Below are 19214 nucleotides of genomic sequence, written 5' to 3'. Positions count from 1 at the left end.
CCCGAGGGGCGGGGCTCCGGCCGTGACGCAGCACGTTCACATACGTCCACGGTCACTGGGAAACATGTCGGCATCCGAGACCACGACAAAGGTAGCTAATGTACTGCAGCTGAAAACGGCATGCTAAAGAAATCTGCGTCTATTCATCTACTTTTAAACGCATCAGTGTATCAAAACGGCTTACTGCTAACCTGCAAATGTCTTTAGATGTCGATTATATTAGGTTTTTATTGAAAACTGGGCTGCACTGCTAGCAGAGTTAGCCTGAAACAGTTTTGTGTTACCTGCAGGGTTGTTCTTATGATGCTGGTGTTTTGGTGCTTATTTGTATTTACTGACCAGGAACGTTAGCAGCATCCATCCACCCATTTTACATATAACAAGTATCTGTTTTTAATCAGAGTTGCTAGTTAGAAGCAGTTTTTAAAGTAAATCTTGCACCAACGAAACATGCACAACAACAAAAGGGAGGATTTTAAGCACTCGGTGTTTAAAATCTCGTTTTATGTTCCCTTTTCTTTGCGGACTGCTGTTGGCGGAAGGGTCTTGCTTTGATTCGTGCAAAAGGCATGAATGGGTTGATTGACTCATGGCTGCAGTTGATCTAACAACAGAAAATTTCAGTTATTGGCTGAGAGTTTTATTTTGGGAACTGAAGACGGAAATTGGTGGCGTGGTTGCCCTAAATCACTCTTTTTAATTTTTTAAATAAGATAACCTTGGAATGACCATAGTGACAGTTTTGATTGTACTGTCAGATGAGTATATGGAGGCACTTTGGAGCATGCTACCCACAATAGCCTTAGCCATTCTCTGGTTGAGATCCTGTGTTGTTTTTTTTTTAGTAGGCAGTGTTTCTATCAGAAGAGAACTTGCTTGGCACAAAAATATCAACAGACCAGAGGTAGCAGGGGTTTGGAGGATACGCATGTATATCTTGCATTTATGCATTTGAAAGCATAATGTAATTTCTTTGTGTATTCACAATAACACACTAACACTAATGTGCAGTTTTGTAACACTATCACTAAGGTCAGGTATATTTTACCCGGTATAATATACCTGATAAAACATTCATGCCATCAGATTATATTAAAATGCAACTTTCCTCTATACAATATCTCATAAAACAAAACAAACAAACAAACAAAAAAAAAAGGTATCATTGGGGATGACATAAAAAGGCTCTAAAAGTAGTGAAAAATTAGGGAATGAAAGAATTCCTAAAAAGAAACTGGGGAACTGGGAACTTGTCCTGTGGTCCACCCATTCCTGGGACATGTGAGCCTTGTCCAGTGAGGGCACAGTCTGCCTGCATCACTGACAAGGAGCAAGAAGCAGGAAATTGCATTTTTGAGAGGGGAAAAACGTCCAGCAGACTATAATTCTGCATACAACTCAGACAGCAGCAACACAATGAAATTCCACATGACTACAATCATGTGGCTGAAAAGCACCCGTCATTAGTTTTCTAGGGTTAAAATGCAATCATTTGATTAAATGGTTTAAATAACAGTCTGTCACAGTGAGTATCAGATTTACTTGTTTCACTTGTGTGTTGTTTTCTCCACCAGGAGCACCATGAAAATGATGAGTCAGAAACATCAACGGAGTCAGTAGCCGGGTCAAGTCAAATTAAAGAAGGTAACTCTTCAGCTGATTCTTGCAGATAATGTTAATTGCTGAAAACTGTGTTTTTCAGATACAAAAAAATCAACAGAGTTATTCGTGATTTTGATTTTTAAACCTTCTGGACAATTGTGTACAAATGTATACATTTGAGATTTGTTTACATAAAAGACTTCTTTTTATATGTACACATGTAAACACGTACATATATACTCACTTTCTCAGAGATTTTGGTCCCCATTGGCATGATAGTATCATGCAGCTGCTGCAGATCTGTCGGCTGCACATCCGTGATGCAGTCTCAAAGATGACTGAGAACTGCTGCTCACTGGATATTTTCTCCTTTTCGGCCTCTGTAAACCGGTAGAGGTGGTTGTGTGGGAAAATCCCAGTAGATCAGCAGTTTCTGAAATACTCAGACCAACCACCAACAACCAAGCCAGATTCAAAGTCACTTAAATCATCTTTTTTCCACATTTTGATGCTTGGTTTGAACTCCAGTAGCTTGTCTTGACCATGTCTATATGCTTTAAGCCTATAGACATATAAAGCATATGGACATGGTCAAGACAGTTGAACAGGTGTACCTAATAGAGTGCACAGTGAGTGTATGTTTGTGTTTGATATAGTTAGAGGCCTTTTTATGTTTTATTATGATTTTTTTTTTACACTTTTAAGCATTTAAAATAGTCTAGTGTCCCTACAGTGTTTTTTTTTTCTGTAACTGACTTTTCTTTGTCCTGTCTTTTGAGTATGCCCAAGACACATTTCCCCTTAAGGACAATAATGTTTACGAAACTTGAACTCTGGATGTTCCTCAGATAATGCAGCCTCCACCTCGTCTGCTGCTTCTTACAAGACGGAGCCCATGGGTGTTATGTCATCACTGTTGTCATCCCAGCAACCTGGGAAGGATGCTTCCACAGTGGCTGTAGAGGAGGGAGAACAGTGGTCCCGTGCCTCCTCCCCACAGAACAAACCTGCTGCTGCAGGTGAGACTCGAACCGAATTAGCTGCTATTGCATTCACTAAGATCATTTCCCTGATTTAATCTGACTCACATGTTACAAACTGAGGAGCTTTTTTGATACTGAATCATATGGTAAACAGTTCAAAAGGTCAAATCTCACAAAATGGCTGATATTTTGTAATAAGATTTGTGGTTTTCAGCAATCCCTTTTTTTTAATCTCTCCTGCCACAGGTCACACAGCAAATGCCCTTCTATCAGCGTCCTCCTCGTCATTGTCCCCTTCTCCTTCCACGTCTTCAACTTTGTCACCCGGCCGAGCAAAGATGAGCGTTTCAGGGCCTGGTAGCAGTAAATCTGTCCTCCCACCTGGTCCTCCATCCTCCTCTTCTTCCTCCTCTACAACAGCTGCTTCTTCTCCATCTGTCTCCCCTGCACCACCCAAGATCCATCGGGCACGAAAGACCATGAACAGACCTCCACCAGGGCAGGTGAGAGAGGAGCTACTCCTATTTGGTATGAATGAAATATTTTCTTTCTTTCTTTTCTTTTTTTTTTTTTTGGTCAGTATCTTTTTGAGTTTTCATGATTATTATCTGGATGTCTGCCAGGTGTTAAAGGTACTTATCATAAATTATTATGTTTAAAAATAGCTCTAGTTCATTTTGAAAGGTTTTAAATTATCAACAGAATGTAAATATGTGAAAATGCCTGTGGAGCAGTCTGTGTTGTGTGTTGAACAGGGTTTCAAACTTGGGAAAACTGGATATCATTTAGCAAACAATTCTAATTATGCTCTTTTCCACATTGATAAGCACATCTGGACAGTGTTTTTAAACTTGGAAAGGACAGAGAGAGATGGTTTCACTTTTGGTGTCTGTTTCTATCACAAGTTTGGGCTTAAATTACATTTAAAGTGGTCTTAATATATCTGCAAACACACTGACTAATTTTGTTCCTCAGTTGAGTCAAATTGAGGCACCTTTTGCTTCTGTGACTCCTCCAGGATCCTCCGCCAGCATTTCTTCTCATTCTGAAACTGGTTAGTAGCTCTAAACTCATTCTAAATGAGTTAAATGAGAATGAGCTGCTGCTTTACTTTAAAACTAATCCTTGTCACGGTTCGTGTCACATTGTCGTTCTTCTAAAGCTTCAAAGAGGAGGAAGCTGGATCATTTATCGGACGGCACACCCGAGAGGTCTGAAAACATTCCCGACAACACTCAAACGGAGGTGAGACACACTTTTTTTTGCAGGTGTGTGATTAACAGTTGTCATTGTGGTTCGTTGTAAATCTCATCACATTAATTATTCTTTCAGGAAGAAACATTATTCCATAAAAAAGCTGAGTTTGAAGCTGCGCCTGGGAAGAGCATCAGCTCTGTGGGGAGATCAGAAGAGGACGTAGTCGAGAAAATTCAGATTTCTAGTCCATCCAGGCAAGATTCAGAAAGGGTCAGAGGCTTCAGTTTTACTCCATTAAGAGTAATCACATATTACACTACTACAGCATGTTTATGAGTTGCTTTCTGTTGTTAAACATATTTTGCTTCATAGTTTGAAGATGGTGAAGGTGAAGCAAGGCAGCAAGCTAAAGACATAGAGAGGGCAGCGAACACGTCAGATCATGTGAGTGTCTTATTTGCTCGACCTTCTTGTAAAGTACTATTTTCCTCACTTAACTCTCTGTCTCTTAACTTACTCTTTTAATACTCTGTACACGTGACTCTAGCCAGGGGTGTCTTTGAATTCAGTCCTCTTTAGATTGACCGTTTTCATTTCCATCAAATGATGTGGCATCCTTTCATTTCTAATAGTCCTTATCCAGCATGAGTTTTTCCCCCATTGAACTCTAATGTGTTTTCAAAGTGTTCTTTGAATTTTTTTGAGCAGTGTTTTTAGGTTCAGGTTGTTAATATTTGTCTAGCCCTCATCACTCTGCTTTTTAATTGGACGTGAACTTTGAACATGAGCTTTACTTTGGCTTATTAATGGCAGTAGTTGGCAGACTAATACACTACTTTATGTTTAAAGTAAGCTTACTAAGGCAGGTGAAGTTTATAAGTTTGAATTCTTGCACGAATTTGTTCTTCATCCACCAACAAGGTGTTTTAGCTCCTGTTAAGACAGCTTTCTTCTGATTAGCTGCCCCTTGTCTAAAACAGAGTCATGAGAAGTCTGAGCTTTTAGCTTGAAACTTTGTGCATTAGCAGTTTCAAAAATGCAACTTTTTGTTGAGTGTTTCTGAATAATCAGCCAGAATTTCCACCCTTGTTCACAAAATGTTACATTTTTATATTTAGATATTTCTGTTTATTTTTTACTTGCAGAGTTCAGAGTCTGAAACACAGAGAGTGGCCAGAGAGAGCGAGGGGTCTTCTTGGCCGCTGTCTGATCAAGACAAAAACAGAAACACTGCCGACGTCGTGGAGACAGAGGGAGGTGAGTGACGTTATTGTTTGAGACCTGGTTACAGCAGGATGAATATGCTATTTTTAAATGAATCAACATCTCCGAATCCTTAAAGCACAGGCCGAGGAGGAGGTGTAACAGGACTCTTCCACTGCAGCTCATTAATCAACCAAAAACTCAGACAGAATTTTAATAGATTTGAAAGGACTGACTCTTAGTCTTGTGCACCCTAAGTAGAAATCGTCCATCTGGCTTTTACTATCTGATTTCTCAGACTTTTTATCTGATGTAGAGCTCAGTCCAGATAAAATAATTATAGTGGTGCTAAAAATGCTGGAAATGACAGCCTCAACACTGCATTTAATCTATTATTAGACTCATTTGGCTTCTCTCAAAATGTAAATAAGCCCACCCCCCACTTTAATCACATTCTGGATCTTCATTCATCACAGTACAGAAACAGCATTAGTGAAGGTTACAAATGATCTTCTTATGGCCTCTGACAGTGGACTCATCTCTGTGCTTGCCCTGTTAGACTGCAGTGCAGCTTTTGATACTGTTGACCATAACATTTTATTACAGAGATTAGAGCATAGTATAGGTATTAAAGGTACTGCACTGCAGTGGGCTGAATCATATTTATCTAATAGACAGCAATTTGTTCATGTAAATGGGGAGTCTTCTTCACACACTAAGGTTAATTATGGAGTTCCACAGGGTTCTGTGCTAGGACCTATTCTATTCATACTACACATGCTTCCCTTAGGCAGTATTATTAGAAGGCATTGTGTACATTTTCATGCAGATGGTACCCAGTGTTATCTATCCGTGGAGCCAGATGAAAACGTTAAAAGGGAGTTTTTCCTTCTCACTGTCGCCAACTGCTTGCTCACAGGGAGTCATCTGATTGTTGGGGTTTTCTCTGTATTATTGTAGAGCAGGGCTATTCAGTTAGCGGCCCGGGGGCCACATCCGGCCCGCGAACCCCCTTTGACTGGCCCACCCCCTGACTGGCCCAACGTAAGCTGCAAAAACGCATTTAAATCATATTTGCTGTGACAGTTTTAAAAATTCCCGCCCTTCCTCTTGTACTTGAACGCACCACTAGCAACGCCAGCCCAGAATACTCTCTCCAAGTGCGACAACCGCCAAAATATATCAGTGACAGGTCAAAAACGTAAAATTGACAATGAAAATCGCCGTTTTAACCCTGCTTGGACTGATAAATCTGTTTATTTTACCCCAAAGACTGAACTCTAAGACTGAACTCATTAAGTCAGCATTGCTTTGAATATGCAGAAGAAGCTTTAATTTTACAGTTATTAAGTCTTCACTTGGTACAATTTCTTTTGTTGAAATATTTAATGCACTGCATCAGTTGGTCTTTCGAGTTCAACAAATGCACTTTTGCAAATACATCTAAAATGTTATAGAAGTCTTTATTGTTGCAAAAAGTTATTATTAAATTTGTTTTTATTAAACATATGTGTGGTGAATAGATGCCTTGTTAAAAATATTCTGGTCAAGGTTTGGACCAAATGTTAAAATTTGCAATGCGCTTGAATTATTTTGCTCATCAATAAATGATGCAGTATAAAGCCTTTATTGTGAATTCCTTTATTTATTTTTATGACTTAGTTCAGGTGTTAGGATATTTAGAGTTAAATCTCAAGAAATAATATAAGTAGGGGTCTTTGGGCCAGTGGCATCTCAAAATTTTCAAATCTGGCCCAGAAGAAAAAGTAATTGAATAGGCCTGTTGTAGAGTCTTTACCTTGAGGTTGTTGTTGTGATTTGGCGCTATATAAATAAACTTGGATTGATTTGGATTATAGTTTTTCATTTGGTTTGACTTCGGCAGGAAGATCTGCAGAGTACACAGAAGTTCCCTTGGGTGCTCTGGACATTGCTGCTGCTGACAGTCTGACGCTTTCTCCTAATCCTGGTGGGTGTAAGATGGATTTGCTGCTGTAAGCTGTAGATTACACTGGGACAATAATGTTTTGCCTTTAACAGTATAATTCACTGCTTAGGTTTTATTGAGCATACCATACCATACCATCTTTATTTATAAAGCACTTTAAAACAACCACAGCTGACACAAAGTGCTGTACATTAAAACACAAATAAATAACAATTTAATAACTCTTTCAGGTTAAAAAAAAAAAAAAAAAAAAAAAAAAAAAAAACAGTTTAAAACTAGATCCCGCTGGAGTTAAAAGCCAAGGAAAAAAGATGGGTTTTAAGACGAACTTTAAAAGTGGACAGTGAAGGGGCCGCTCTAACCTGCAAAGGCAAGTCATTCCATAACTTAGGACCAACAACAGAGAAAGCCCTGTCCCCTCTGAGCTTCCTTCTTGATCTTGGTACCTCCAAGAGCAGCTGGTCTGCTGACCTGAGAGACCGGCAAGGTATGTAGGGGTGAAGAAGCTCAGAGAGGTAAGGCGGGGCAAGATTGTGCAAAGATTTAAAAACAAACATAAGAATCTTAAAATGAATCCTAAAATGTACAGGCAACCAGTGAAGTGAGGCCAGGACAGAGGTCATGTGCTCTCTCTTTTGAGTTCCCATCAAAAGTCGTGCAGCAGCATTTTGAACCAGCTGCAGACGTGAGAGTAGCGACTGACTGACTCCAAAATAAAGTGAATTACAGTAATCCAGTCGAGATAAAATAAAAGCATGGATCACTGTTTCAAAATGCTGCCTAGATAGAAATGCTTTTACTGATACCAATTGCTTCAAATGATAAAAACTGGACTTAACCACAGCTCTGATTTGGCTGTCCAATTTAAAATCACTGTCCACCTTAAAACAGCAGTTCAATTTGAGCAATTAGTTAACAGTGTGAAATTACTTTGATAATTTTTGATAATAGATTCATTATTTCAATTGATTTATATTTGGAGAATATGAAAAGCACCCAACTCAATTCAATTTCTCAAATGTGTTTGCAGTTTTTTAATCTTCTGTAACAGTAAACTGATTATGTTTTGAGTTTTGGATGACTTTAATGTTAGTTACTGAATTACAAGTAGCCTTAAGAGAGACCAGTTTCACGATCAAACCCTCCGCTCTCCTTTTGCAGATGGCAGTGATGCAGGAGACACAGAGCGGCTGGAGGAGCTCCCGCTGTGCAGCTGCAGGATGGAGGCCCCTCGTGTTGACAGCACCAGCAACCGTGTCAGCAGACAGTGTATGGCCACTGAGAGCATCGATGGAGAGGTTTGTCCCTGTGTTTGCTCACTTTTTGTTTTATCGCGTACGGCAATAATTGATTTTTTAGCTCTGTGTTAGGTACAATATTATCTGTGTAAAGGGTGATTAGAAAAGCCGATGAAAGCAGGATTTAAGATCAAGGGTAACTTTGATGTGCTGTAAAAGATGGAGGATCAAATTTCTGCCTTTCATTTGGGTCCAGCTCAGATTTTACTTTTATTTTTATAGTTACTGTTATAGAGCTGGGAAGTGCAAACAAAAACATGATACAACACGAAGCACTGTGAGAGCACAAACCTCTGCCAAGGCAGCTTGGCGCCATGGGCAGTATTTACTTTTAGGGAATAGTATTGCATTTTGGATATATTCATTTTGTTGTCTTTGTTCTTTTTTAACATATTTTAAAAAGAAGTTTGTAGTGCAGTAAAAATCAGAGAAGGGCAGCATGACAGATGCTTGATTACACAAACATTATGTAGGAGTAGGTCATGAATAATAGGTATCGATTTGCAAATAACTGGACATGAATAACTTGAGCTTATTATATAAAATACTACTGTATATTTATAACTAACTAATCAGCCCATTTTGACCTTATTTGTCCTTGAAGAAGAGGTCAGAGGTCCAAAGTAAAGTGATATTTAGAATCCCCATATATCATTCCCTATATGCCTGTATGCTGTCAATAAAAACAATGGCAGTAAAACAAATGTAGTTATTATCACTTTGACCTTGAGATCAATCTATTAACCTTGAAGGAGAGGTCAGAGGTCAAATGTGATATGATATTTAAAGTCTTTATATGGTATTTTCTATATGTTGACAATATAAACCACACTTGTAAGAATCATAGTTTCTAACTTATGAGTCTTTTTGTCAATTTTCTACCAGTAAATCATTAAGTTGACCTTGAAGACCTCAGTGGATGTAAGCCACATTTTAATGGATTGTTAATATGACCCCACTCTACACCCCTACAAAGTTTTATCAGAAAACTGTAAAATGCAGTAGATGCTACTTTTTGTGGCATAAAAAGTATTGAATCTAACTTGCTTCAGAAATCGTGGAGTTCATTTAGGTCAATTTTTTCCTTCCCTGTTTTGTTTTTCAGCTGCGAGCTTGCACCAATCGGACTATTAAAGGGGAGACGATGAGGCCGTCCAGTCGGGTTCCCCTCATGGTGCTTTGTGACGTCCATCGCTCACACATGGTCAAACACCACTGCTGCCCCGGCTGTGGATATTTCTGCATAGCAGTAAGTGTTTAAACCACCTGCTGTCAGTTAAAGCTCCATAACTCCACTGTGTCTCCTGAATGTGGTTTGGGGATTTGGCTGATTTTACATGTTTTGCATGTGAGTTTTGCATGAGAACTGAAAACAAAAGCAAGTTGTTCACTTAACTTTAGCCCTAGGATGTTCCCTTAGTGCTTATTTCTCCTGAATATTTTTCTCAGTTATCCTCTATATCCCCTCTTTGTCATTGTCCTTTTTCTCTTCTGTCTGTAGCCTTATTTCTCCTCTTTGATATCATTATTTATCCATGAAATCCTGTTTTCTTCTACACAGTAACAAGCTTTTTTCTCATCCTCGATATGCTGTTTTATTTTTCTATTTCATGTTCCTCTTTTAGGGCACATTTCTCGAGTGCTGCCCGGACCAGCGCATCGCTCACCGTTTCCACCGGGGGTGTGTGACGGTGCTGAGCGGAGGGCGCAGCAGATCTAACGGCGGCGGCATGCTTTTTTGTCCCCACTGTGGCGAAGATGCCTCAGAGGCGCAGGAGGTCACCATCCCCTCGTTCAGCTCAGCCATGGCCTCCGCAACCACGGTCGTCACCATGTCCGCTTCCTCTACCACCACCCCGTCTCTGCCGCCGTCTGTCCCCACGGCGCCCTCCCTTACAGCCTCCACAGGAGGGATGAAGGATGGGAAGATGCCTGAAAGACCTGTCAGGTGAGGCTAAATGACATGTGAAATGTTATAATTTAAAGTGTTTTTTTCTTTAACTTCCTCCCTTCTTTGCCTCTTCAGCGCTCGTATGCGCAGTCAGGGCTTGATAACGCTTACAGTAGAGCAGCAGCAGCCTCCACAGCCTGTAGCCTCAGCAGCGACTGCAGCCGCCATCCCCCCAGCAGAGGAGGGCGTGGACAGCGTGGGGCCTTCGCTCTGTATGCCGAATGGGAAGCCAATAAGCCCAAGCGCACTTCCACCTGGGCCCAGCAGGGCGGCGCTGCAGAAGGCCATTCTCACCCAGGACACAGAGAGGTCGGAAACCTGATTTAAGCTGAATTATTTTCACCTAAATACTGGACTAGTTTTAAATTAAGGGGGATGTTTGCAGAATGTTTTATGTATTTTTTTAGTTCAAAAAAGGAGGTTTAGTTTCAGCTTTTGAGCCTCATTTATTTGCTTAAAGTATATGAACAACTCTCTTAAATATTTTTCCCCAAACAGAGCATCTCTGTCTTCAGAAATCTCTTAAGCCACTTTTTTGCACATGAACTTCAGTCAATTTCAGGAGAATGGAGGTTGGGTTTATTCCAAAGAGGTCCAGACTCAAATGTAGCACACAACAGGAAATAGTCTACTCGCTAGTGGTAAATGCACCACACTATTATCTGCGCTGTTCACAGACCGGTGTTCAGGGCTGCAGTGCGTGTGTGAAGAAGGCTTCAAATTAGCATGTCACAGTCACAGAAAAAAAAATGACACGCTGCTGTAAATGCAGGCAAAACCATCCTCCAATGTTGTCTGCTCAACATCTTAAACTAAATTGCTGGCTATTTCAGGCCAAATTGGTAAATTACTGCTTTTGATTCACCAGGAGGAAGAAATTGAGGTTCCACCCTCGCCAGCTCTACCCCGCCGCCAAGCAAGGAGAGGTGCAGAGAGTCCTGCTCATGCTCAGTAAGTGGCAAAAACTGCAGCACTTCCACTGTGTCCTTATATATTTTGACAAAAATGATCAGTGCCTGTTCTTGTAATGAGTGTTCATTATGATAGAGTTAACTTATTTTCAGGGTACAGTCAGTTAAAAATCCCAAACTACACTAATATCATATATTTGTGCCAGTGAAAATAAACGGACTCAGAAGCAGTGTTACTCAATCACATTGCAAACTGTTGCCCTGAAATCTTCAATCAGAATAAAACGAAAGTGTGCGTGCGACCGCAGCCGCTCTGGCTTTGACCGCTAATTACCTATTAACTCTGTGTGTGTGTCCAAGTGGAGGGTATAGATCCAACGTACCAGCCTGACTCTCAGAACAGGCGCTCTGCTCTTCACGCTGCAGCTCAGAGAGGTCTGCTGGAAGTCTGCTACATGCTGATACAGGTGAGAAATTCATCACCTGGTTATCACCCACTTTGTTTCCTTCGTCTGGTTTGTGGGTGCGAGTGGAGTCATTTTTTCTGGGGTTGCAAATAAAGATTGCTCGTCTTTTTGGTTTTATTCTTATTTAATTTAATCTTTTTTAAGTTTAGTGGTGGGGGGAAAAAAAAAAGGTCAAGCTTTCTCAGAATCCAAGATGAATCATAGAGATGCTTGCTTTTTGTGACTAATGGTCCAAAACACAAAGATACTCATTTTGCTTCAGAAGAAAACCGAAAACTCTTGCACTGAAGAGGCTTTTTTATTAAGCTGTTAGCATCTGATTCTTTCAGCTAAGCATTTTCAGAAAAAATTAAACATTAAAAAATAAAACTGGACATACTTCATTGCATTTAGGATGTGCAGAAATTAAACTTTTTCATTTAAAGATTATATGTGATTGCACACTGACAGGCTGGTGCTCAAGTGGATGCCCAGGACAAGGATCTGAGGACTCCTCTGTTGGAGGCTATTATCAACAATCATGTTGAGGTGGCTCGCTACCTGGTCCAGAACGGTGCCTGCGTCTATCACGTTGTAAGTATCTGCCAAAAAATAAATGAACTTTTAGGGTTTTTTTTTTTTAATATTTGTTTAATATGTGTGTATATGTCATTGTTCATCAGGAGGAGGACGGATATACTGGCCTCCATCACGCAGCCAAGCTGGGAAACCTGGAAATTGTCAACATGCTTCTGGAGACGGGGCAGGTTGATGTGAATGCGCAGGTATAGAAGGAGCCCAGATGTCTTTTTCAAAGCAGCAAGATAGCATTTTGTCTGCATCACTAAATTTCTCAATAAAAATCTCAGCTTTCTTCTGACAAGGAATTGACTTGATTAGAGTTTATGAAATAGCTTCCCTCGTGTCAGCCTCTCTGATGTGGATAATATATATAATATATATATATATATAAAATATATGGATCAGCTGATGCTAGAAGACATTTAGCTTCTCCATCAACATCTCCTGTCAGTTATTTTTTTCTTCTTGGTTTTGTGTGGTTTTCACCACAAAATAAACTGATCCTTTTTACCTCCTCACTGTCAATCAGGGCCTTTTACGTGTACTAATATACTAAAGGGGTGGCTGTTGCTCAGGTGGGTCATGTACCAATCCCCAGTTCTTCTAGACTGCATGTCGAAGTGTCCATGGACAAGATACTGAACCCTGAGTTGCCCCTCATGTATCAATCTGAGTGAGTGTTTGTGTGAATGTTAGAGAAAAAGTGCCGTATGAATGTGTGTGAGTGCTCAAATTGAGTGGAAGGGTGTTATAAAATTACTGGTCCATTTTCTGAATTTAAATGCCACTCAATTTTGTGCAGTTACAATAATCAACTTGGGAACTATTGTATTAAACTACATGTGAATCAGTTATTTAATAAGCTCAGGAACAAAACAGCTTAAAACAGAGGTGAGGCTGTGGCTCAAGAAGACGAGCAGGTCGTCTACTGATTGGAAGGTCAGTGGCTCCATACCTGGCTCCCCCAACCATACACCGAAGTATCCTTGGGCAAAATACTTGACCCAAATTGTCCCTGAGGCAGCCATAGTTTAAAAAAAATATATATTGAAGACATAGAATAAAGTGCAGTTTGAATACGTGTGTGAATAGTTGAGTGTGTACTCAGAGAAGGAAAGTGCTATATAAGTGTCAGTTGCTTTACCAAATTGTCAACAATTATAACAGAAAAAAGATACAGAGTAGAGTGAGAGGACAAATGGGTGGCAGCGGCGTCCACTTCTGACTCTCCCCGTGGGCTCTTTTCAGGACAGTGGGGGCTGGACGCCGATCATCTGGGCTGCAGAGCACAAACACGTAGATGTGATCAAAGCGCTGCTGAACAGAGGAGCTGACGTCACCATCAATGATAAGGTAGATTTCTACCATAAACTCTGCAAAGTACGCTATACACCAACATCATGTTATATTTAATCACACTTGAATCTAGAGACAGAAACAACAGTCTGTAAGGGAAAGAGTTTGATGAGGTTATAAATCAAATCAGAAGTAAGATCATTTTCTCACAGACTGACTACTTTTTGCATCTAGACTCATATTAGGACATTTTACAATATTTTGAAGCATTATAACCTGTAAACTGGTTAATATTAAAGTTTTTGTAGCTCAGTGGTGTGAGAGACCACATGGATGCAGTTGTATGAACATATTTCAGGTTTTTACTTTAAGTAGTCCTGTCTTTCCCATCAGGAGCTGAATGTGTGTCTCCACTGGGCGGCGTATGCAGGAAATGTGGATATAGCAGAGCTGGTGCTGAACGCTGGTTGCTCCCTCTCCTCAGTTAACGTACATGGAGACACGCCGCTCCACATCGCTGCCAGAGAGGGCTACTTGGACTGTGTTACGTGAGTTCATTTTTTTAAACACAACAAACGTGGCTTCTCTGTTTACCCGCCAACACGTTTAAGGAAATTTCGCTGTTTGTCAGTTTGATAGAGAGGTTACATTTGCCTGGACGTGAACTTTTTTTCTGTTTTCTTTGTGCAGGTTGTTCTTGTCAAGAGGTGCAGACATAGACATCATGAACAGGGAGGGAGACACGCCTCTCACCTTGGCCCGGGCTGACACCCCGGTGTGGGTGTCGCTCCAGATCAACAGGAAGTTGCGCAGGGGAATAACCAATCGCATGCTTCGGACGGAAAAAATCATCTGCAGGTAGGTGATTGTATTTTTACCCTTGATTAGGATTAACAATACAAATTCAAATCACAACATTAGGTTATCTAATTTTTTGTTTTTAAAAATAGGCAGAACTAAACAACATGCAAAGTAACTAATAATGTCTCTGTATATTAGTAAAATAAATAAACACAACAAAAAGTAGGCAAAGGTAATTAAAGGAATAGACATTATATATGGGGGTTAAAAAGTCACTCCAAAACTTAGACAGTCTGGGGCAAAAGAAAAACTTATGACTCGGATCGCATGAGTTGAAACCTAGCACAAAGTGTATCAGCGTATACTAACCATAGCCTTATCCAACTGTCGATCCGCCAGCTCGATTCCAAACTCGTGATCCCAACATAGCTAAATAGAAACGGTACAGTGTCTAATTTGGAAAGGGGGAAAAAAAAAAGGTGGACAGAGGCTAATTAAAATCTAAAATTAAGCCATAAAGCTAGTAGAGACACCATCTTTGTAAAGGTCTCTGATAACTTCATTGCCTTGATTATGCTAGCAAAGATAGGAGGCTTTAGTAAGAGCGGGGAAAATAGATTATTTTTCAATAACGGCATCCTGGTAGAGGGTGACAAAAAACAAAACTGAAACTGGGACCAAATTCTAAGAGCGGATAGCATTATAGGGTTCATTGTAAGGCCCAAAGGACTAATAGGCAGTAGAGAGTAGATTAAAGAAGTGGGTGAAGAGGAGCAGGAGAAAGGTTGAATCTCAAGTCAAGTGAAGCCAATATATCAATTTATGAATATGTGTAGGCCAATAGTATAAAAGAAAGTTGGGATTTACCACCCCATAGAAATGAAGAAACCTTCTGGTCTAATGATTTAAAAAATGTAAGATTAGAGGAATGCACTGAAACAGAAAGGGAAATCTGGGCAAGATGTTCATCATGATAATAATAATTTTACCTGTTAGTGATACTTCTGAAAATCTGCTTTAATCTGGGCAACCAGGGAAACAAAGTTGGCAGAATAGAGATGGTAAAGTACAGATAATATTGGTCCCCAAGTATTTGAACCGTGATGGGCAGAGTTTGAAAGGAATATCAGGTTAGTTAAGTGCTTCATTCTAGAGTTTATATATAGAATAATACTCTTGAGAACATTAATTTTATAGCCTGAAAAAGAACTAAACCTCTGCAACAAAGACAAAATTGGCTGAATACTAATCACTGGATCAGATGCTATTAAACTTTGTGCTTTGTGTGCCAGTGACATTGCACAGGGCTACGAGAACGTACCGATCCCCTGCGTGAACGCGGTGGATGACGAAGGCTGTCCCTCGGACTACAAATACGTTTCAGAAAACTGTGAAACTTCAGCGATGAACATAGACCGTAATATCACACACTTACAGGTAATTTCATTCGGTCTTCCTTCACACAACAAAACTTTTATTTTGAAATAAATCCTACATTCTTCCCTTTTTTCTTTTTCTTTTTATTTCTCCTCCCTTTAGCACTGTAGCTGCACCGATGACTGCTCGTCTAGTAACTGCCTCTGTGGACAGCTCAGCATCCGCTGCTGGTATGACAAGGTAAACAGGTTTACCTTGTCTTCAGACGACCTGCAGGATTTCACTAAAGGAAGAAACTTTAGAGTGAAGGGTTTCGTAGTGAGACGGTCTGACGTTCACCGCCTGGCAAACAAAAACATAATTTTCTCATTAGATTAAAAAAGTACCCATATAATCATTAGCAACAGTTTTAACATCAATAGATTTTATGTAAAGTAAAGGCCAAACTATTCGCCCCTTGTTTCACCTTTTTTTTCTGTTACTAGGATCAACGGCTGCTTCAGGAGTTCAACAAAATAGAACCTCCACTAATATTTGAATGCAACATGGCCTGTTCTTGCTATCGAACATGCAAGAACAGGGTGGTGCAGGCAGGAATCAAGTAAGTATGAGCATCTGAAGAAATAGATCTCAGTTGGATTACATGTCAGACTACAGACTGAGGCTGCATAATCTCCTGTAAGCTGGAAAAAATTCTAACAAATAAAACCGCCAGTGGAAAAAATTAAAATAAAATACTGCTTCTCTTGTGCATTAAACAACAACCTGCTGACCATCTTTCTGCATCTTGCTGAAGGCAGCAATCAAAAACAGTAATTATTAATCACTTTGCAGCTGACTCAGTCACAGATGACTAACAGTGTAGACAGAGGCAGCCATGTGTTGCAAATAGCATTTTTTTTCCCCCAGCTGATGAGTCTCTGCTTGATTCATTTTTACTTTTAACCCCCCCCCCCCCCCCCCCCCCCCCCCCCCCCCCCCCCCCCCCACTCTCGTCCTCAGAGTTCGGCTGCAGCTGTACAGGACAGAGAAAATGGGCTGGGGAGTCCGAGCTCTCCAAGACATTCCCCAGGGAAGCTTCATCTGCGAGTAAGAGAGAGAGAGAGAGGGAAAAAAAACCCTCTGGTGGCACACACCAGGCTGTTTCGATATGAAAAGCTAGAGGTTTACAAATTGATTCTTTCCTTCCTGTCTCTGCACAGATATGTCGGGGAGCTGATCTCGGATGCAGAAGCAGATGTTAGAGAGGATGACTCCTACCTGTTTGACTTGGACAACAAGGTGAACCTTCTTAAAATGTGTCTGCAAAAAAAAAATAGACATCATGTAGGGAAAAGAAACAGGGGTCACACAGCATATTACCTGTATAATTATTAATAAAAAAAAGTAAATAATTGAGTAGACCTTAATCCTGTGTTTGGATTCTTTCCTCATTCTTTTGCATATCCTGTATCCTGTAAAAACAGGAAAATGCTTCTATCGTTTTACTTTAGACTCATAATTTCATTGTTTCTGCAAATTTTTCATTGACATTTTTAAATGATACACACACTAATTTAACATTTCTAAATATTACAATAGCAGAAACAAACATCCTTTCTGCTATCGTTGCTCCATTGTCTCAACAGTTCCTTTTTATTTTCTGTTTAGGATGGAGAGGTTTATTGCATCGATGCCCGGTATTACGGCAACATCAGCCGCTTCATCAACCACCTTTGTGACCCAAACCTCATCCCGGTACGAGTGTTCATGCTGCATCAGGACCTGCGATTCCCCCGCATTGCCTTCTTCAGCTCCAGAGATATCCTCAGTGGTCAGGAGCTGGGGTGAGAAGTTATGAGCGCCTGCTTGGAGCTTATGGTTGTGGTCAGAAGTTTATATCCGCTTATCATGGGCATGAATGCAGTGGTAATTTTGGGCTTTTAATGATTGCTTTGAACTGTTTTTTTTTCCCACGGTGGAATGATTTGTATAGCATACATTTTAATGAGTTTAGAAAACAAGAATTGGGTGCACAAGTTTGACTTTATTCTGTATTTTCTCTAATCCACACAGAATCAAAGCTTGTTGATGACTACCAAACGTGTCTGGTTGAGTTTGTTAAGTTGTTAAGGGACATTTAGCCAAATATTAGTGGGGGTGTATTTATATATTTGCATCTGTATATGTAATTTTGACCCTGTGTGGATTAGAGAAAATCCAAAATGAATTCAGAGTCATTAAAATGTGTGCTGTACAATCATTCCACCCTGGAAAAAGAACATTTCAAAGAAATCAATACCATCAATACTGACCAAAAGAAAATAAGTTATTCTCATGTCCAAATTGCTGGCAATAAGTCGCACTCGTTTCCTGTGGGTGTTGGACTCCGCCAGGGCCGCCCTTTGTCACTTGTTGTTGTGTTCATAAGTTTTATGGACAGAATTTCTAGGCGTAGCCAGGTGGCGGAAGGCTTCTGCCTTGGTGGCCTCAGAATCTCGTCTCTGCTCTTTGTGGATGATGCAGCCCTGGTGGCTTCATCAGGTGGTGGCCTCCAGCTCCTGGGCGCCTCTTGGGTGAGGTGTTCCGGACGGGAGGAGGCCCCGAGGTACACCCACGAGGTACACGCTGGAGAGATTATATCTCTTGGCTGGCCTGGGAACGCCTTGGGGTCCCTCCGGATGAGCTGGTGGAGGTGGCTGGGGAGAGGGGAAACCTGGGCTTCTCTGCTTTAGGCGGCTGCCCCCGCGACCCGGCCCCGGATAAGCAGAAGAAAATGGATGGATGGAAGGATGGATAAGTGTATCTAAACTTCTGACCATAACTGTATGTTATTAATTTCCTGCTCAGTTCAGCACTCTCTTATTTATTTTATCTAGAATTCTATTATAAGTCTGTCCTCTCACTTAATATGCTCCTCTATCCTTAGGTTTGACTACGGAGACCGGTTTTGGGACATTAAGAGCAAATATTTCACCTGTCAGTGCGGATCAGAGAAATGCAAGCATTCGGCCGAAGCCATCGCCTTGGAGCAGAGCCGGCTAGCTCGGCTGGAGGCCGGCCCAGAATCGGGAGGTGACTGTGGGCTGACCATGCTGGGAAACTCTTAAAACAAAACACTCACCCATGGGGCCTTTGGATTAACTCCTTTTGTTGCGCACACTAGTAATGGAAATACACCGGGGGGGGGGGGTCTTGTCATCATTCAGTTTTATATCTAAGGTGCTGTGTGTTTTTCTACTTGAACTGTAATTTCTTTTCCTCAAGCTGTCAGCAGTCACTTTAACATGTGGAGGACATGGGCCTGAACATTTTTTACAGTGTAGGAGTTCGGAGAAAGAAATGGTGGAAGTCTTGTGAGTCTTTACGTACAGTATTTTAACTGTAAGTCATGATGTACTCATCATGCCTTGACACTTGGTGTGTTAGCAGTCTGTCATCATGTGTGTACCAGTCGTGTACACACACATATCCATTTTATACATTTTCTGTTTCTCTTGTGCCAATGAGTTCATGAATTTTGACACAGAGCAGTAATGGTCCAAGTTTTTACCCATGCTGGACCCCAGAAGGGTGTTTTTCATGACTGTTAGCTTTATTTTCGTTTTCTTTTTTTTTTTTTTTATACCTGATGTTTACT

General features: G+C 40.6%; 1 protein-coding gene across 2 annotated transcripts; it reads left to right on the top strand.

The window, feature by feature from the left end:
- Nucleotides 1-43: 43 nt before the first annotated feature.
- On the top strand, nt 44-19214 carry ehmt2 (euchromatic histone-lysine N-methyltransferase 2). Of its 2 annotated transcripts, none has more exons than XM_030741038.1 (28): nt 44-91; nt 1575-1644; nt 2451-2621; nt 2832-3088; nt 3561-3639; nt 3748-3830; nt 3918-4052; nt 4155-4226; nt 4928-5039; nt 6871-6954; nt 8095-8231; nt 9337-9480; nt 9857-10179; nt 10258-10491; nt 11051-11133; nt 11454-11560; nt 12011-12133; nt 12223-12324; nt 13370-13474; nt 13811-13965; nt 14108-14275; nt 15511-15655; nt 15758-15835; nt 16081-16196; nt 16598-16684; nt 16798-16876; nt 17246-17421; nt 18504-19214. In XM_030741038.1, exons 1-28 carry the CDS (start codon nt 65-67, stop codon nt 18682-18684), a joined length of 3633 nt encoding a protein of 1210 aa, XP_030596898.1. In that variant the 5' UTR covers nt 44-64; the 3' UTR covers nt 18685-19214. The 2 variants fall into 2 exon arrangements, with proteins under 2 accessions (XP_030596898.1, XP_030596897.1); XM_030741037.1 differs by having other exon boundaries at nt 13793-13965.

This window comes from Archocentrus centrarchus, chromosome 11 (genome assembly GCF_007364275.1).
Source record: "Archocentrus centrarchus isolate MPI-CPG fArcCen1 chromosome 11, fArcCen1, whole genome shotgun sequence".
In the NCBI taxonomy this organism is placed as follows: domain Eukaryota; kingdom Metazoa; phylum Chordata; class Actinopteri; order Cichliformes; family Cichlidae; genus Archocentrus; species Archocentrus centrarchus.
The sequence above is the reverse complement of the archived record's forward strand: the minus strand, read 5'-3'. Positions and strand labels throughout refer to the sequence as shown.

What these genes read in the sequence shown, in the direction of transcription:
- ehmt2 (XM_030741037.1), top strand. Translation starts at nt 65, where the DNA reads ATGTCGGCATCCGAGACCACGACAAAG. An exon ending in ACAGACCTCCACCAGGGCAG is followed by an intron (nt 3,089 to 3,560) that starts GTGAGAGAGGAG and finishes TTTGTTCCTCAG; the next exon opens with TTGAGTCAAATTGAGGCACC. An exon ending in CCGACAACACTCAAACGGAG is followed by an intron (nt 3,831 to 3,917) that starts GTGAGACACACT and finishes TTATTCTTTCAG; the next exon opens with GAAGAAACATTATTCCATAA.